General features: G+C 37.0%; 1 protein-coding gene across 1 annotated transcript; it reads left to right on the forward strand.

The window, feature by feature from the left end:
* Positions 1-6395: 6395 nt before the first annotated feature.
* Positions 6396-18212, forward strand: LOC100379055 (cyclic nucleotide-gated channel alpha-3-like). The gene is made up of 13 exons (XM_085490856.1): positions 6396-6472; positions 6648-7658; positions 9303-9361; positions 9855-9916; positions 10378-10466; positions 11229-11331; positions 11469-11623; positions 12448-12540; positions 13047-13143; positions 14916-15129; positions 15501-15679; positions 17240-17368; positions 17893-18212. Exons 1-13 carry the CDS (start codon positions 6396-6398, stop codon positions 17998-18000), a joined length of 2376 nt encoding a protein of 791 aa, XP_085346982.1. The 3' UTR covers positions 18001-18212.
* Positions 18213-20967: the final 2755 nt, after the last annotated feature.

The raw sequence follows: 20967 nt of genomic DNA on the forward strand, positions 1-20967 counted from the left end.
GATATTGCTGTAAGAGTTGTTATTTTCACAATCAAATGTGTGATGTTTTTTTTTTTTTGAAATATTCAGGGGTTAAAGTTAAAGTTGTCTGTCCATTGGTCTGATTGGAGTATGAAAAAGTGCCTGTCCTAATACATGATGTACCTGTTCCTGCAAAATAAATTACAACATATTATTCAAAACAAAATGTTAAATTCTTGGCTGATAAACATTTCAGAAGTCTCAGAAACTCTGAAAGCATTTTGCTTGACATTAGCAACTCGGAACTACCCTTTTCGGTCAGTTAGTAAAAACTTGATATCATTATATTCACCTGTCCACAGGGACATGCAATGTTTTCATTTACTTCTCCCAGCTACAATTTGCCTGTGTGGACAGGTGGACAGGACTTAATTTCAACCCCTGGTAATATAGTAATATTTTTGTTTCCTGGAGAATTTTTTTTTTAATTTACATATGTAATGACTAGAATAATAGAACACTGCACATACATGACATGATGTCAACTGTTTATTTATTCAATTATGTTCCACTGTTCCAAGTCGGAATATGTCTTCCTCTATGCGCCTGAAGTGATCTTTATCATTTAGTGTAATTTTTAATGTAAATGAATCATGTGTAGGACATTTAAACACACACTTTGTGATGCTTTTAGTTTGTATGAATGGCAGTAATGTTCTAAATATACTACTAGTATTATAACCATTATTCAGTTTTACTGAGTTCAGTCAGTTTTGCAATTTGTGTTATTTCTGAAATCAATTTATATTCATGTCATTCAAATTCCAAATTTGATATCTTGCTAAATTTTCAATTCACTTGAAAATTAATACTTTAAATTCAGAAATTATTATCAGCCATCATTTAAAGCTTTTTTTTTTTTTTTTGCATCTCAGGTTAACTTTCTCTATCAAAGAAATTAATTGAGTTTTTACCATACAACTTGTTTAGCTCCGCTGTCGACTTTGTCGAGCGGAGCTTATCATATGAGTGATTGTCCGTCGGCGTCCGTCGTCCGTGTCAATGTTTTATTTTTCCGACTTCTTCTTGAAAACTACAAGCCTGAATGCTTTGATACTTGGTGTATATGTACCTTGGGTAGACCTCTCTTAGATTTGTTCATTTCATGATGATATCTTCAATTCTCTAATTTGGGTGAATATTTTTGGTAAAATAGTGATATTTTCAACTTCTTGTTAAAAACCGCAAGTTCAATTGCTTTGATATTACATATATAGGTACTACATGTGGACCTCTCTCAGATTTGTTCATTTTGTAATGATATCTTTAATTCTCTAATTTTGGTAAATATTTTTGTCATTTTTGGTAAAAAGTGATATTTTCAACTTCTTGTTAAAAACAGCAAGTCCAATTGCTTTGATATTACATATACAGGTACTACGTGTGGTTCTAACTCAGATTTGTTCATTTCATGATGATATCTTCAATTCTCTAATTTTGATGAATATTTTTGTAGTTTTTGGTAAAAAGTGATATTTTCCACTTCTTGTTGAAAACCGCAAGTCTGATTGTTTTGATACTATACATATTGTTCATTTTCTAATGATATCTTCTGTTCTTTAATTGAAATGTGCATTGCTAACAGCGGAGCTATCACAGCCGAGAGGCTGTTTGCTTATTTTAAGATTTTAAACCTGAAACAATAATTTTAACTTATACTCATCTTTAGTAAAAAATGAATATAAGTACACCTGTACACTTGTATGAGAATTTTGTAGCTGCCGTGATTTCCTGGCGATTTTTATGAAATCTGGGAATATGTGTATTAATAACAGAATCCAATGGCCTCGCCCTGATGCTTGTGCAGTGTGAAAGATATTTTAACTTGTGATACGGTGTATCTACGCTTCACTCGTAAAAATACGGCTGCAGGATACACCTCATCACTCGTGACAATTTATATAACTCACAAACGTCAGGACTAGAACATGGAGGTTCTGTCATATTACCCACAAGTCTCTGTACTGTTCCCACAATGATAGCCAATATATGTAGAAAATAGATCCCATCACCACAGTTTAAGACTGAGTGTTTATTAATTATCAGGCCGCAAAAAAAATTATCACAATTAGTGAAAGTCAACACTGGCCGTTTGATTCTACATGGCATTTATAAAATATAAAATAAAGTGTTATAAATGTCTTGTATAAAAAAAACATGCCAATGTGAAATTTAGTATAATGTTTAATTATTGCCAAATTAAAAAAATAAATAGGTTAATTTTTATCATATGGATATATATATATAAAATTTGGTGTTCATTTTTACAATAGTTTGATTAAAAGAGTATTAATAAAGTTGGATTAGATACAACACTGAAACGCATGGAATATGAAAACATGTTTCACTCTGAATTTTAACGATTTAAAGTAAATCTGCTGGTGACATCGTTTTGAATTACTTGTATTCATAAATGCAACAAATGAAAATATTTAATTATGCAGATATTTTTTTGCATTTAATACTGATGGTAAATGAGTATGAATACCATGATCTATTGGTGAAGTCTCTTGTTGTCATGGTGATATTACTACATATATTAGCTAAAAGCAACATTTGTATTCACTTTGCTACAGCAATTTTAATTATCCTGTGGTCATTTGCATGCTGAAAAATCATTGCATGATGGAAGAACATTTGTGTTTTATTTACTCTTGAACAGTTGAAATGTAATAAACAATGTTGTAATCATGAATTAGAAGGTTGAGTTTGAGAATGTAAGATATTTATTCGAATATTAGATGAATAAAAAAAATAGTTTTAACAGCAAGTAATGATTTAGCCACATCTAGGAATGCATTGTCTTGTGTGCAAATGAGGAATTGTGAATGGAATAAATCTGAGTTTGGTATGAAAGAAAACTACTATCCACCACTTTAGAAACGACATGTTCTGATATTTTAAGTATTAGTTAATTGAATGAGTAGGTGCAGTTTTAGCTAGTGTGACAATTATCACACTTGTAGATGATTTCCATACAGACATTTGTGTGGATTGGGCTCTGTGTATGGTCAGGTTCTTGTGAGGCCAGGTGTTAGTGGAATATTGAGTATCTATTGGGAATACTTTTCTCTAAAGCGTCTCATTGGTGCCAGTGTTACAATGTGCATTTGCATAAATTATTTAAATTATATGGTGATGATGACTTTATTTGAAGTGCTCTCCAAACCAAATCCATTGCAGAATAGGGTTCAACAGACAAATCATTAAAAGTCACGCTACATCCAAGCTTTGCCAACTTTTACAATTGAAAAGGTAAACTTAAGTTTTATATTGATGAAAAAAATTGATTCTGTCTCCACTGAGATTTCCAACATAACTACGGCAAGAAAATTATTTTGTATACAAAATAAAAGTGATTTGCAAAATAAAAAAATAATCTATTAAATGATCCCCTGATATTTACCAGCAGCCGCAAAGGAAGATAGTTGAAAGATAAATGGGATACAGAAGAGATTGGCTCAAAATGATAAGATGAGCAAAGCGCCCTCAATAGTCTGGAATACTATATTTTTAGATCCCATAAATTTACATATTCAATATTTTCGGTTCTCCTTTTGTGAGTATGTTATATTCATAAGGTCAAATTGAGTTCATATTACATCATCAAGGGTGTTATATATGTTTGTGATACCGACCTAGACATCCCTTGAGGAAAGGAGCAGGGGTTAGGCTCAAGTTTTTACCTGTGTCGTTTCACACAAACCACGGTTACTATAACAACATAGTAGCATTAGAAAATCATGCGTAAAACATTCGGAAAACAAATCAGAAAGGAAAGTAAAAGTAGCCAACTGGTAAATAAAATGTAGTTCAAAAGATACCCATAATATCTGTCTTTTGAAGGAAGGGTTATCCAAGGATGTGACCCAGGTTTGTAGTTTATTTTTCTACGGCTTTTGCCCTAAGGAGATTTTACAATCGATGCGAGGTAATGGAACAGAAATGGCATATGTAGTAATAATGGCACAGAAATGATCTATGTAGTAATAATAGCACAGTAATGACCTATGTGGTAATAATGGCACAGAAATGGCCTATTTGGTAATAATGGCACAGAAATGGCCTATTTGGTAATAATGGCAAAAGCAATGGCCTATGCGATAATAATGGCTCGGATAACAATGCCACAGTAATGGCATACGCGGTAATAACGGTCTATGTGGTAATAATGGCACAGAAATGGCCTATTTGGTAATAATGGCACAGTATTGGTCTATGTGGTAATAATGGCACAGTAATGGCCTATGCGAAAATAATGGCTCGGATAACAATGGCACAGTAAGGGTCTATGCGGTAATAATGGCACAGTAATAGCATACGCGGTAATAATGGCACAGTAATGCCCTATGTGGTAATAATGGCACAGTAATGGCATACGCGGTAATAATGGCACAGTAATGGCCTATGCGATAATAATGGCTCGGATAACAATGCCACAGTGATGGTCTATGCGGTAATAATGGCACGGTAATGGCATACGCGGTAATAATGGTCTAAGTGGTAATAATGGCATATTTGGAAATAATGGCACAGTAATGACCTATGTGGTAATAATCGCACAGTAATGGCATATTTGGTAATAATGGCACAGTAATGGCATGTGCGGTAATAATAACACAGTAATGGCATATGCGGTAATAATGGCACTGTAATGGCATATGCGGTAATAATGGCACAGTAATGGCATATGCGGTAATAATGGCACAGTAATGGCATATGCGGTAATAATGGCACTGAAATGGCATATGCGGTAATAATGGCACAGTAATGGCATATGCGGTAATAATGGCACAGTAATGGCATATGTGGTAATAATGCCACAGTAATGGCATACGCGGTAATAATGGCATACCATTTTGTGGCAATTAAGACACAATCCGACAAATGAAAGCATTATGTACTGTATTTCTTCTTGGCACTTTATTAATCTACAAAAACGGACCCGATCACCGCCATTTAACTTGAAAACGTTGCGGTCTATCCGGAGTCTATCTAAATACCTAGTGACTACTGGTGGTTAGAAAATGTGAATGCAAAACAATAGAAGAATGGATGAAATACTATAAAAAACAACGCCAAACAACTGTTCACATATTGCGGGATGATAAATTCATTAAAATAATCGGGATTTTTTATTGGAACTTGTATGAATGTCATAAGCTACTTCACGCTTCCATTTGACTTGTAATCGTATTGTGTTGTAAATAAATACATATTAAACACACGTCTAAGAACATAGTCTAATTATCCCCGCCATGGCCTATGATTTTCTTCTTTAATACACGGCCTATGACGTCATCGTCATATTGTAGATCATTTCTTGCATAATTAGGCTGATTATCGCTTCAAGGGATAAGTTAACAAACGTCGTTACGGTCGTTATATCTCGCCAAGACGGCGGCTACTGGCATTGTCATATGACTGTGTGTATTTTCGCGAAGCATTGTTTTACTATACACTACGTGTTTCGCATTAACGTCATAAATTACAGCTCGAAATTATCCGTGTAGATGACGTAGAAATGAATCATTCCAGGCAGATATTTCTATCCGACGTGTTGCTATGTTTTATTTTGTTGGACCAACGTCTGCTGCATTGAATGCATTATTTAAAATCACTTCGACGTCTCAATACGTGCATTCTAATAATGACCATAGTTCCACTCGGATCTCCCCCACTAAGCAGCTGCACACGTCCAATCCATTGTCTGCTTAAAGTCCTTTGTATGTGATATTCACGTGTCAGTGCTTTCATAAAATTATTCAATACCTGCTTAACGGCAAATCCTCGGACAGTCGCGATTAAATTAAATAACTTTGTGGTACATGCGGCTGAATGAATTGAAAACACTGTGAACGTGTTAACTTTGTTAGCTCCGAGTATTGTACACATACTAAAACTAATACTAGAAAGACTGGACACTATTCACGTATGGGTCGCCGTTTGGATTTTCTTTAAATTGCGACATGTAAGTTGTAACTCGCCTCGTCTCGAACATGACGTGCCGCGAAGTGCGACTGTAATTACTAATGATCGTTATTAGTGTCCCTCGCCAGTTGAACAAGACATTGGGTAAAAATGTATGTTTAAATAGGTGAGCTTAACGCGCGTATAGTGAATTGTGAAAAAGGTTTTCCAATTAAATCTTAAAATGGACATAATTTCATGTGTCAATCCCCCTAGCGTAGTTACCACGAGGGTGTCCCCAACTGCTCATTATGGGGAGATATCACGCTGCTTGTCACACGAAAAACGCATTCTGCTTTAGAATTGACTGCCATGGTAACAGAAGTGTGGCCGTGCATGCTGGGGTTGTGTTTAACAAACAAGTGGGTGCGCACACTCAGTATACTTCTAGCGCATGACGAACAATGCATGGTGTACGGGGAGAGAGAGGAGAAAGTTTGTGTGTTTATATTACAGCAGCTGCTTTGTCTGGGAGGAGAGCGTAACGGTTAAACACATCGAAGGATGCGTACTGGTCAGCGGCACTGATGTTTTAGTCGGTAACTGAACCTAGGTTTATTAATTACGATGGCTGAGTTATCCGTTTCTTCCATGAACGGTTTGAGTGTTAGTTACGGGAGTTCCGTGGACCTGGCTGGATCGTCGACCGGGCCAAGGAACGGTCGTAGAAATGGAAGCGCAATGTCCGTACTCGAATTGATTGACAGAGAAAATGACAATCGGTTCCTCTTGCGAGAAAACGGGGATTTAGCGTCCAATGCGAAAGATGACGAGAAACGGAACATTAAACGACGATCGTTGTCGTTTTGGGGTTCGCTACGAAATGTGGTTCGGTTCAGAAATGCGGTGGATGTCAGAAAAAAGAAAGTTTCCAGACCCATGGAACGAAGAGATTCGTTCATGGAGAGGTTCACGACGCGACAGAGAGACATACTGCCGACACAAGACGTTAGTAAAGAAGACGATTCACACGATCCCCGTGACATGAAAGATATTGGAGCCTCATCTGACCTTTTTGTGGTGCACCCCGATGAAAACTTTAATTTTTATTGGTCAATGGTGATTACTGCTGCTGTTATTTACAATTGGTGGGTCATTATAGCACGTCAGGCATGGGAGGACTTACAAGACAACTACACTGCGCTGTGGTTCACATTGGACTACACCTCGGATTTTATTTACTTAGCAGATATTGTAGTGCAATTACGCACAGGTTATTTGGAGCACGGGATCTTAGTAAAAGACTCCAAAAAACTTGCAATACACTATGTGAAAACTAAATATTTTAAAATCGACGTGTTGTCACTCTTACCAATGGATTTGCTTTATCTGGCGATCGGTGATGTGAAGCCAATGTTGCGATTTCCGCGATTTTTGAAAGTCTACCGATTCAAGCAGCTGTATTACATGGTGGAAACTCGCACCGCGCATCCCAACATCTGGAGGGTGATGAACTTGCAGCATCTGCTATTTCTGCTTATTCATTGGTTTGCAGCTATTTATTTTGTTATTAGTCAGAGTGTGGGATTCGGCAATGGTGAGTGGGCTTACCCGGAGCCTATCGGTGAGTACGGCTCTCTCACCAGGAAGTACTTGTGGTGCGTTTACTGGTCCACATTGACCATGACCACAATCGGAGATTTACCTTCACCGGAAGCGAATGGGGAGTAAGTGTCAATCAATTAATTATGCATATTAGACCCCATTATATTATTATTGCTGGGAATCCTCGCAACACAGGGGACTTGATGACGTAACATGTTATCTGCAAGAACGTTACTGTTTATTTCCGTTCTCGATAATAGTAAAAAAAGTGCCCACCATGTGACGTCATCCAGCGTCAAACTCGATATTTTCGACCTGGTCTCTTATAGTGTCTATGTTCGCAATCAATGCTTTAGATGGTTCGGCATTGCATTTTGTGTTTTACTTTGATATATTTTTATCGTCAATTACCGCTGAATAGTTCCTCTTTATTTCAAGACGATGTCACTGGTTTAGAAATGATGTTGTATATATTATCCCTTTTTTTTCAAAACGCGCGTTAATTCTAAAACTTCTCTAAAACAATATATCAGTCAACGGCTTATATCAACAACGTGAATCGGATTGCGTCCATGTTATAAGATTAAGGTGATATAAGTTTTATCAATAATCGTAATTTCCAATAATTTCTTATTTCATTATTTGATCTGGAGCCAAAATAACCTCTGTGCTACCAATTGAATTCACATGTAGAAATACATTGTAATCCATGTGACACGTGTTTATGATAGTTGTATACAGATGTGTTTGAACAAATATCATTTCCATTTGACATCGTCTTTTGTTTATTTGCTTCAAGTTGGAATTGTTATTATATTGCCTGCCAGGGGCAACGTCACGGTGCCGTTGTCGACGTCGTGTACGTATGGGTTGGGGGGGGGGGGGTAGTATCTGCGGCGGATCTGTCAATGGCAAACGACAAACCCCGTGCATGAAAGTCACCAATCTGATTACTTTGGCAATCCATAGAATGTCAATTTATGGAACTATATGACCATGTGAATTTCAAATTAATTTTTATAGATAATATCCCGGATTTATAAGGGAAAATCATTTAAATCCTTGTTAATATAGCTGATCGTGACGTCAACATGTTCTGGTCGCGTACGCAGGAGTTCGATGATTAAACCTTTGAAATGCGCATGTAGATTTAAATGTACGTATCGGAAAATCAAAACGTTTGTGTTTGTCATTGCGTACTAACTTAAAGTACTAACTCAAAGTTAACAAACGGTTTTGTTGTTTACAGTCTATAAAGTTCATTAAATATGCAATATGTATGCAACATATCTAATATGTTATTTTGATATTTATAACACTTTGGAGTGCGGCGTAAAGATTGGAATGACGAACAGTTATTAACACGCATGCCCGTCCATTGAGATGTCCGTAACCAAACTATCAGCGGACATGCGTATTATAGAATATCGCTGTTTCATCGTTCATGATAAATCAGAATGCAATGTATTCACCAATATATAGTATTAAACAACACCACTACACATTAAACGTTCTCATTCACAGTTGGTCTTTCATGGAGGTATAAATGTTTATACCTCCATAGTATTTTAAAGTGTCACTCTCTGTAAACACTTGCAGCTTCATCCAACTGGAATATCAAGTGTACATTCATGGCGCGGCATTCGATACAACCTGGTTCTCAGCGCGAATAACTGTGAACACTGAATGCAAATATGAATTACAGCTTGTCGTTGTAATTATAACTTTGTGAATATCTACTGATTATTTCGTCTGTTTGTTTGTAGGTACGTTTTTCAAATCTGTAGTTATCTAATTGGTGTGTTTGTATTCGCCACTATCGTAGGTAGGTCACCTATGAACTGTTTTTCAGGGGTTCTGCCGGGATGCTTAGCTTTTAATTCTTGTTATTTTGACATATTCTCCTCTATGTGTATATATTTCTGACGATAACCAACCACTTTATTAGAAGTGATGGACTAATCCTTGGCTGCTTTCGTTCCATACATAATATTTCAAACGAGTGTATATTTAAAATAAAGCTTCGGGTGTTGACACAATGAAGAGGGGGGTATTAAAAGAACTACATTTGCAGAGAATTGTTTGCTGCTACGCCTGAAATAATTGATGATATCTGTTTTGTAGCCACTAGTGTTTGTTAATTGTGACGTAATCGTGCCATTTAGCATCAGAGTTCCATTTCTACGAATATATCTCTGCCACCAAGCGATCTTATGCTTATCGGTGTTCTGGCCGCAATGATCTCTGGGAAGGAGAATGTGCGGAGATGTGAATTCGAATTGGTTGTTTGTAAGTTGTGTGCCTTCCTATATTTACAGGCCAAGTTGGAACAGTGGTCGAGAATCGCAATGCATCACGGATGGAGTTCGAAAAGCACCTCGTGAGTATATATTGCATATTGGGTCTATTATGGTATATTGGGCCATTGTGATCCACGGGATTCTCGCACTGGCATACGAGTATGTCTTTTACAATATTGAATATGTGAAATTGTAACTCCGATATATAAATACTCGATACAATAACTATTGTTTAACTCGTCTTGAATTGTTTGAGTGAATTATTAATAAGAATTATCAGAATTTATTCATGTTATTATAGTTTTATTTTATGTCTCTGTTCACAAAGCAAACAACAAACATATTGTTACCGAAATAATTCTCGCGCGCGCAAAAAAAAGAGCTATCGCTTACTATTGGTTCTTGTGAATTTTTTGGAAATTCTGATGAATACTGTAAAATACTTTTCAGCTGGAATTAATTTTTGCGCCATGCCACATCTGCCCACCAGAAAAGAACTCGTTTAATTGGCTATTATAGTTATTAACTTTTGTTTTTACAGGACAACACTAAACAGTACATGCGTACACATAATGTGCCAGAAGAAGTGCAGAGGCGAATACAGCGATGGTACGATTACACGTGGGCCAGGTACGTCACCACGGCAGCCATTCCAATCAATGCGCGGTTCACATCGCTTGTACGTCAATTAATGCGTCTTTGACCTCTTCCTGAGCAACTTACCATTTATGAACTATTTATTTTAATTGGGACATAAACCACGGGAAATAAAAGAATTAAAAATGTGATCATGTGCGGGCAAATGTATTGTATGAAATTTACGGTCGAAAAAGCATTGTTTACAAAAAAATAGACTTGTATAAACACGTTTCCCATGCTAGCTTTATTCCTTGTGAGTATTGCGCAGTGTGTTAAAGAGCAATGTGAATACATTTTATTGATTGATTGATTTATTGACATGTTCGATATGGTTTCATACGACGTATACCACGCGTGTAAAATACATTGTTTGAATGCGCGTTGCGTGACGACTATGGCGCGTTTACGTCATATAATATAGGTGGCTAAAATAACGTCGATAATGTTAGCTTTATATGGACATGTTCATATACACATTGAGTCTGGAATTCTGGCCAACTGAAAACGCTGTTTTTACAACTCGCACACAATACTGCACATGCGTTTTGAATTAATTAATGGTATGTACAAGTAATTCTAGGCGCATGCGCCTTGCGTAGTTCCTTATTTCATCAAACCGGAACAACATTTTAGGTATTGTCGGACGAAAATATTATAAGGCCTAAAAGTTGTATTTTTCAAAGAGAAACATAATTGTGTATTATTATAATAGCACTTTTGTTGTAAACTTTCGTCAATCTCTATTTTTTTCAGAGGTCACCTCACCGGTGGGGGCGATATAAGCAATCTCAGTTTATTGCCTGACAAGATGAAAACAGAACTGGCACTACACGTCAATCTGGATACACTGAGAAAGGTACGAGAACACATATTCTTAGTGTTTAGTCGTTTAGCCTCGGCCTAGCGAGGAATTTGAAGCAAGTGCATTTATAACATACTCCAATTAATATATACAACCTCTGATATATAATTTTCTCTGTTGTGTTATTTAAGGTGACGATTTTCCAAGAATGTCCTCCTGAGTTTCTCCATGATCTCGTCTTAAAAATGAAAGCGTTTATCTTCACACCCGGCGACTTGATATGCCGCAAAGGTGAAGTAGCCAGAGAAATGTTTATCATCGCAGACGGCATCCTGGAGGTCACGGGGTCAGTAGTGATTTGGTTTCTCACCTAAGTATCCATACGCGAGGTCATGCATTTCTTTATTGTAAGTTGTTGAAACAACTTTTCCTCAGAAATATTCGTATTACAAAATGTTCTTTGAAAGCGCGCCTTGATTCTAACTTTTGAGCATGTATAAACTATTGTGTTTTCAGTAGGGTAGAACCATAGACAGTATACTATACTGTCTATGGTAGAACTAACCTGTCTCACAACAGTCTAAACCGAGTACACGTTGACGTGGCAGTATTGGTTCGATGAAATACTGAAAAAGACAGTACGCATGCGCTTCACATTGTGTGTGCGTATACGTAAATCCAGGGCGCATTCGGGTGAATACATTGTCCCAATAAGCAATATAATATTTTTGAAAGAATATAATTTGTTTCTGCTTTCGGCAGAGTACATCGTGAGACCACTAATTGAAATTCTTATATTTAAAGCGGGAGAGTCGTCACCTGCGTATGCGTCAGATGGCCATAGCGTGTCATTGTTTACTAACAAGCGTCTACCCATGAGCCTTTGCGTTTTAGCGTGTGTCGTTATCGTCGCTTGGAACTCAATTCCCGCGCGTGCGCAAGTGACGACCCTCTCGCTTTAAATGTAATTATTTTAATTGTCATATGACAACCATATAATTCGCCCATCCCTGCCAAATAAAAAAAACAAAACAAAAAAACGTAACTTATTTTAATCGACGCACGTATATGTCTCGGCCTTATATTTGGCCTTACACGTGACTTGGCCTAACATAGGACGGATATTGCTTGAATATACTTACCTGAACATGTGCACTGTTTTATTCTCAGAGAGGCGGGAGAAGTGTTCACAACTTTGAAAGCCGGTGATTTCTTCGGAGAAATAGGAATGCTTAATCTTGACAAAGAAAGTGGCGCCAACAAGTAGGTGCAAGCAAGTTACCCTCGTCATTAACGGTTATCAACCTATCACCCGTCAGTATTACATGGTTCAATGAACTGACAATACACTACGATAAAATGATGCCTTCAGTGTTTATCCAGTGCGGATCTTACCGTTTACCCCCCCCCCCTCCCTTGACACAAACATCCACACACTGGAAGTGGGTCTTACATGTACAGTTTCCATGGAAACGAGTTCAGTGACTATTACCGTATTGTTCACTTTCGAATCTATTCGAGACAAAAAATAAGTGACCATTGTCAAGAAAAGTTGGGGCCAAGTAATGTTATCATTATTTATAATTCTATGAATCATGTTTATCAAATGCTTCTGGATATGCTTATTGTATTATTTTTAATAAATCCTTATGGCGAACGAACGTCAGAAGCCACTCGAGGGTGCCGAATAGTAGCGTTAATTACGGGATAATTGGGTTACTGCCTTAATCGACGCGTGCTTACCATGACGATGTCACGTTTCTTTGCAGACGCACAGCAGATGTTCGGTCTATGGGCTATTCCGAGCTCTTTACTTTGTCGAAGGAAGACGTTCTCACCGCTATCAAGGACTTCCCTAAAGCACAGGTACGGTAGTGACGATAATTGTAGATATTTTACTGACAGCAAAATGTCATCACATATTTCTCGATCACTAATCATAATGATCACCACCTGAGGTGTCTGTTAGGTGTCAATTTATTTTTGAGATAGAAGGTCTCAGGCCAACAGTGACAATTATTAGTCCCCGTTCGGACGTAGTCCGAAAACGGGGACTTATGTTTTGCCCTGTGTGCGTCCGTGCGTGCGTGCGTGCGTCCGTGATCACCTGTATCTCGAACATGCATGGACCGATTAAGTTCAAACTTCACTCATACATCACACATTATATGGGACATATGCACATGCATTTTTTTTATGATCCGATTAACGATAGCCAAATAGCGGTCATTTTAAGGCCGAAAATGCATCAAAATCACACATTTTCACCATTCCGGACCCGGATCTCAGTTATGCATGTACGGATTTTGTTCAAATTTGGTACTTACATTAAACATAATAGGACCTTGATGCACGTCATTTTTTTTTTTGGATCGAGTTTGAAATGGCCGACTGGCGGCCATTTTGTTTTAAAGAATTCAGTTCTGGATCCGTATCTGAGACATGCTTGGATTGATCGAATTCAAACTTCACACACACAAGGTACATCATGTCACAAATATGTATGTGCATTTGTTTCATGATCTCATTAACGATAGCCAAATGGCGGCCGCTTTAAGGCCGAAAATGCATTGAAATCGCACATTTTCACCATTCCGGACCCGGATCTCAGTTATGCATGGACGGATTTCGTTCAAATTTGGTACATACATTAAACATAATAGGACCTTGATGCACGTCTTTTTTTTTCGGATCAAGTTCGAAATGGCCGACTGGCGGCCACTTTGTTAAAGAATTCAGTTCTGGATCCGTATCCAAGACATGTCTGGATTGATCAAGTTCAAACTTCACACACACATGGTACATCATGTCACAAATAGATATGTGCATTTGTTTCATGATCCGCTTAACAATAGCTGAATGATGGCCATTTTAAGGCCGAAAATGCATCAAAATCACGTATTTTCACAATTCCGGAACCGGATCTCAGTCATGCATGGATGGATTTTGTTCAGATTTAGTACAATGTGTTGTACATATGCTAGTGCATTTCGGTCATGATCTGCTTTGAATGTATATGTCACTCAAATATGAACGGAACGGGGACGTGTCATTGACAATGACTTGTTTGTTTTAATATGCCTATATTCCATAAACGATCTGCTACAAGTCTCCCGAATAAATGATCTCATCGATTATGGTCGACATTTTTTATTCAATGTTTTTGTGTGCAATCATTTCTGCAAACTTGGTAGTATGGCACTTATTTGGCAACTTTTTTTTATTACCAAATTACCATTTTGGAGTACAGACGGTCGCCTTTTTGTGTGTAATCTGATGCACTTGGGTGGAAATATTGTTATTTCCGAATAAATGATCTGGTCGATTATGGTTGACATTGTTTATACAATGTTTTTATGTGCAACCATTTCTGTGAACTTGATAGCATGGAACTTATTTGCATTCATGATCTGATTCAATATGGCCGACTAGTGGCCATTCATGACATTAGGTTACACATGCGCATTACAGTATCTAAAGCATTATGAATCACACGATTAGTGATTTTTATTTTATTTGAATGGAGTCATTTAGAATAACTTGTTGTTGTTGCTGTTCTTGTTCTTTATGGTGATGAAGGGTAAATATATTAAAACCATTGCCGGATTAGGAATAAACAACATGATTGTCATTTTCAGAAAATTTTAGAGGAATTTGGTCGCAAGAGGCTGCAGCACGAGAAATCGAAAATTAGCAAAGATCACAGTGGTGATGCGGAAAGTAGGCCTATCATTGGGGTAACTATCGAGAGGGCGCCCGAAGATGAATCTGCGTTCGAATCAGTGACGACCACCGTGGAACGCATCAACTCAGCTGAGATTCACCAATGGTATGTCATGTCAATAGTCACGTGTCGTATACTGTGACGCCACAATGTTCTTTTGCACTTGTCTGAATTATGGCTAGGGACGAACCATTTGAAATATTGGGGCCGAAAATAGCTCGAGATGTTGACCATTTTGTAGTTTAATCAATACACCAAGGTGTACATATCGCGTAACATACTAGTCTGCGTGACCAAAACAGGCTGACTGTAAACAAATAGAAAGCTTCTTAAGAATACATTGATCTTTGTTACAGGGCATCCCAGCAAGAGCTTCGAACCACTGGCACTTCGCGAAATGAGCTGGACGCACCGATTGTCTTTAGGCAGCGTCTTGGCAGTAATGACTCAGATCACAGCTCCACGGCTCGACTGATCGCTGAACTCTACCCCTCACCAGCTTCCAGTGACGCAGAGAAGAAACAATCCGATATATTGAAAAATAAATTACAAGTACGACGCAGTTCGAGACGATCTAGACGGGGTAGCTGGAAATCTGTCTCAGCGAACGAGGATGAGTTGGAATGTCAGATTTCCGATATCACATTATCTATGCAAGACGTTCTTCATAAAAAATTGGCAAGTAATTTCTAACCGTATAATATCAGTAATGTATATAGACATGTGCCACAAAATGGGTCCGATTTTTAGAAGCCACAGTCAAAGGCGGTGGCACGAAATTTTGCAAGTGGTCGCGCATTTTTGTTTCGAGACGGACAGTCTCGATGGAAGTCCATTTAAAGGGCGATAGTCGTCGCGTCACGCATGCGCGAGATATATGAGTCTCATATAAACAACTATGGCCACTTTGACTGTTGGGCAGGTCAACGAGTACAAACCGAGATGTTACCAAACTTTAATTAGGTATCTTTTAAGTGATTGGAAGGTATCGAAGGGGTCACCGGCGGTAATTAGTGAAAGGTCAAACCTCATACTTATGATTTCCATTAGAAGAGCGCATTGAGTTATGGGAAAATCAATGTTACCATCACAAATGTCGCATATGCTCAGCGCGACGACTACTGCCCTTTAATTCAGTTTTCAGTCTGTCAAGGGAACTGTGGTCTGAAAGAAAACACTTTTTCGGTCTGTACCATACAAAACAAACGAAAATAATAAAAACATTTTAATATGTAGAGGGTATATATATTTTTGGCAAATTGTTGAAGTGGGTATCCATTATCATATTGTGACTGTTTCGGAAACTGAAGGATGGGGATCCGGAAGTACTGACGAGTATCATAGTACTAGAGTCGAATTTTAAACATATTTGTTTACATCCACACTGCACGTGACAAAAATCAACTATGCTAAAGAATATTAATCTCTCAAAACAATGTTTAAGGTAGAAGCCTACTCATAAATTAAAAAACTCAGAATTTATTCATTTTGCAACAAACTGTACTCCAAGGCAATATAGGGATATTCACCAGCCTTATTTTCGAGATATTGATGGTTTTAATTTAGTGGAAAGTCGCCATTTTGGCACTATCATAATGCTTTTACCATAGGTTCCTATGGCAGAGATATTATGCAATATCTCAAAATCTAGCCTGGTGACATAGACTGAAAAAATCATATATTGTTAATGAAGGAGTACTTCTTGTTGTTCTGAATTATTTTAAAAATCTGGGTTTTAAAAAGTGTCAAAAAATGCAATTTTTTTTTAACATTGTGTACCATGGAATTGTTTTAAAAATAGCGATTTTCAGGAAATATTAGAACACGTTTCTCAAAAAACTTAACTGTAACACACAAAATAATGCTATTTCATTGTACCATGGGACATTAGCTTCATGATTGTACATAATAAACTAATGAACATTGTCATGCGATTTATGACCAATGTTGTCAAAAATTGTGAGTAGGCTTCTACCTTAAGATATTCTTTGCTTCAAAAACGTCAACAAAATCATCAAAATCGTAGCTCGCCCTTTCACAGGTTTGTCGTTGATGGCGCTGTTTATATAAGTTGCATTCAATTGAAATGAATCACGGTTTATATACGGTGTACAGTAATTATTCTCGCATACTATGGAATGCACTATAGTGACCTTATATCATTGGAAAAAGCTAATGGCACTATTCACATTATATGTTAATTTGTATTATTGATTTACTTGGATTTCAACATTTTAGATGAAATACCACCAAGAAATTGAACATCTTAGGAACAATATACGAGATATGGAAAGCCAGATGCAACTCATAGAAACTGAAAATCAGAAAAAAGATTGCAGGATTGAGGAATTGCAGACGTTATTGAAGGTATATCTGGTATGTGTGCGTGGTTGGTTTGATTGGAATAACGTGGAATAACTTGCCTAGTGCGTGTGTATGTGGTGCGTTGGATTCGAATGACAATTTAGTAGGTACTTAGTGTACGTGTGTAACTCGATAAATTCGGATGGCTATGTTTGAAATTACTGCCCCCTTGATTCTGGCTGCTGGCCATTTTCGTTCATGAAATCGTCGGATATCATCAGAAAACGCGGGATTTGTGCAGTTTTGAATAAAACTAAGTTAGCGATTATGATCATCGTTTATAGAAAGCACTTTCCCCACCCTCTATCGACGAAATGAGTGTGTGACGTAAATGCGGTTCACGATGTCGACATCAATATAATCTATTAGTTGTATAATCTATACAGCCAAACTTGGTTGTTGCAAGTAGACTTCAGTGGTTTGATCACAGTCCATCTATCATATATAGAGGGACTGTGGTTTGATACACCATGGCGTTTGATGCACACCCAGATAGAATGTAATACAATGCATATGGTTATTTTCAGGAACCAAAGCAATGCGATTGCAAGGATGGATCACCAGGGACCAGAGATGTGAATACACATATCTCCGCCACAGACGTTCAAGATTTGCTGCCCTCTGTGTCAGACTAGACATTAATAATGATAACTGATGTTTTGATGATCGCATCACATAAAAACAAAAGTTCATTGGGGGGCGATGGGGCGGTATTACAGCGTATTTAGACATGAATGTCTAAAGAAGGACCTACCATGATTTTAAAATATTTATTGTTTAAACCAAAGCACCACATGTAACTGAGTTGTCCTGTTGTTGTTCGAATAAATTATATGTATATATTATATATATAGTATTGTCGTCAATTAAAAAAGTCTCGATGGTTGGAAGTTTCAATTGAAATGAACAGCTCGAAAATTACCATTGGAAAGAAATAGCTCAATATCCATAACAAAGAAAGCCAGCTTGGTACATATTCACAATTCACAAACAAGACGAGAAAACTAGACACATTTAGAAAGAAATGCGAACACAGTGCACATCATTACCCATGATTCTAAGTAATCTGCACAATGTCAGCTATTCTGCATAAACTACGACACCTATAAATAACACATTAAGGTTATTCGTGGGCATTCAACCAATTAAAACAAGGGAGAAATGTGTTGTTTCAAACAGCGTTCAATGATAATTATTGATCTGAACGTATGAGATATGAGGAACCAACGCGCATGGTTAAATAGCTCAAAAATCGCCATTTTCATGATGGGCTATTTTTTGTAGAAAAGTAGTTTGATGGCCATGTTTTTAAGGAGGGTTTTCTGTACGGCATAGAAAAACACAGTGAACAAGAAAGCCATCAGAGATTGCAGAATTCCCAGCATCTTGCACAGGCACTGGTTGAACATTTATCTACAATAGTGTTCCAGACATAATACTAGTAGTTTTGCATTTTAATGAGGTTACATAACCATATACAGTTATTAAGTATGTTGATCAGATCTAACATAGTGGGTTCTGTATAACACTATGTGAATGTTTCTATCTGCAATAGTGGTACGACTCCGCACGAATGTACAGACTTACTGATGGACACTGGTAACCACTATAACCCCCGCCAGCACAATGTGCCCGGTGATAAATAATCAAGGAAATGTGATGATACATTCACCCCCCTCCCAATAAATGCCACCACTATACTTTGATCTATTTAGACTCGGAAATGGGATATATACTCCACACTTTTAGTCAAATTAGAAGCAGTATTTTCGAACAGAACCGCACATAAACAAAGAATTGAATTTATTTCATGCTAGATCACGTCTTATTTTGACCACAGACTGGCCTATCATGTTATACATATACGTATGTGCTTGTAATAGTGCAAATATGACATAACATATTTCTGCAACACAACATTCTGATTGGTCAAGAAGCTGTAGATACTGGTAGGTTGTAACAAAAGTATTGAACCAGGGGAAGATGTGTTGCATAACAGTCCCATATCCCACAGACCGTCTGACAATTTGGTTAGGGGGCCTGCCTGGCAAATAGGCCAAAGACATAAAAAAAACATGCTCTTGACATAATATTCAGAGAAAATCAGACAAAAGTACTGATGGTTTACCAATAAGTTGGCATATTTGAGTAAAGACCAATCGATAAATGTCCAGGCTGCAGAAAAAAACATGCAAAGCACATGCGTTGATTCTTGCTATTTGTGACTGACCAACCAAAGTGTACTCGTAACTGAAGAAGATATAAGACTGGTTGTGATGTCTGCCTTCCTTCAAACAAAAATCTAGTCGAGTACTGCTACAATGAAGTCCCTGCGTGGATTGGATGACAATTGGCAGAAGAACTTCAGTTTTTGGATACTCAAGATGAAGACGAATCTCCCAAGACAGCATGAATCTTAGTCAACACACTGAAGCAAAAGTCAGTCATTGCAGATAAGCACATTGAGAACATATAATTTGTTTTGATTAACAAATTAGGACAATTTTTTTCATAAAATAAAGCATTTGTGCGTGTCTGAGGCAAACATAGCAGTACATGTGCAGGTGATACTCCCTAGTATACAGAAACATAGTTAAACTCTGGTGACCTTGCCCTATTCTATTCACGTCTAAATGCAGCACTTTTTTTCTGAGATGAGGCATTTATTTTTATACTAAATTATGAACTACTTTGAATAATATTAATACAGAAGTACAATTGATGTTCAATTATTACTGATTTAAATTCAACCTGAATCAAAGAAAGCTTAGAAAGAACTCCCGTGTGCTGAGAGTATTGGAGACACATTAAAAATTAATTCAAAATGAAAACGCAGAAAACTAATTATGCAAATAAGGTAACTAATATGAACAGATTTAAGTGTAAAACTAATAAGGTCCGCACAATGTACCAAGTTTCATTGAAATGTGATTAGAACCAAAAAAATATTAATTATTATGCTAATTAGAGAATTAATATGAACAGATTTTAACCCAAAATTAATCAGGCTGTCTATTGTCCTAGAGCATTTATGTACCAAGTTTTATTCAAATGTGATGATCAATACTTGAGATATAGTATTAATTAATTATGTTAATTAAGTGATTAATAAGCATAAATATTTCCCAAAAACTAATATGGTGTACAGTCCTAGGTTCATTGCAATGTGATGGGTACTCTTTAAAAGTTTCATTGAAATCCAATGAGTGGTTTTTAGACATCAGTGCAACAGCCATAGAACAGCAAAAAATTAATTAATAATGCGAATTAGGTGATTAATATACACAAATATTTACCCCAAAACTAATTAGATCTCTGCACAGTCCTCAAGTAACTATGTACCAAATTTCATTGAAACGTGATCATTACTACCGGTACTCGAAATATCAAAAGCTGAAAATTAATTAATTATGCAAATTAGGTAATTAATATGTACTGATATTACCCTAAAAACTATCAGGTCTGTGCAGTGTCATATGACATCTATGTACCAAGTTTTATTGAAATGTTATGATTAGTACTTGAGATATCAGTGGAAAAGCCGAAAATTGATTAATCATTATGTAAATTAGGTAATTAATAATATTAACAGATTTTTACCC

The sequence above is a fragment of the Saccoglossus kowalevskii genome, chromosome 16, assembly GCF_978046115.1.
Source record: "Saccoglossus kowalevskii chromosome 16, keSacKowa6.1, whole genome shotgun sequence".
Taxonomy (NCBI): Eukaryota; Metazoa; Hemichordata; class Enteropneusta; family Harrimaniidae; genus Saccoglossus; species Saccoglossus kowalevskii.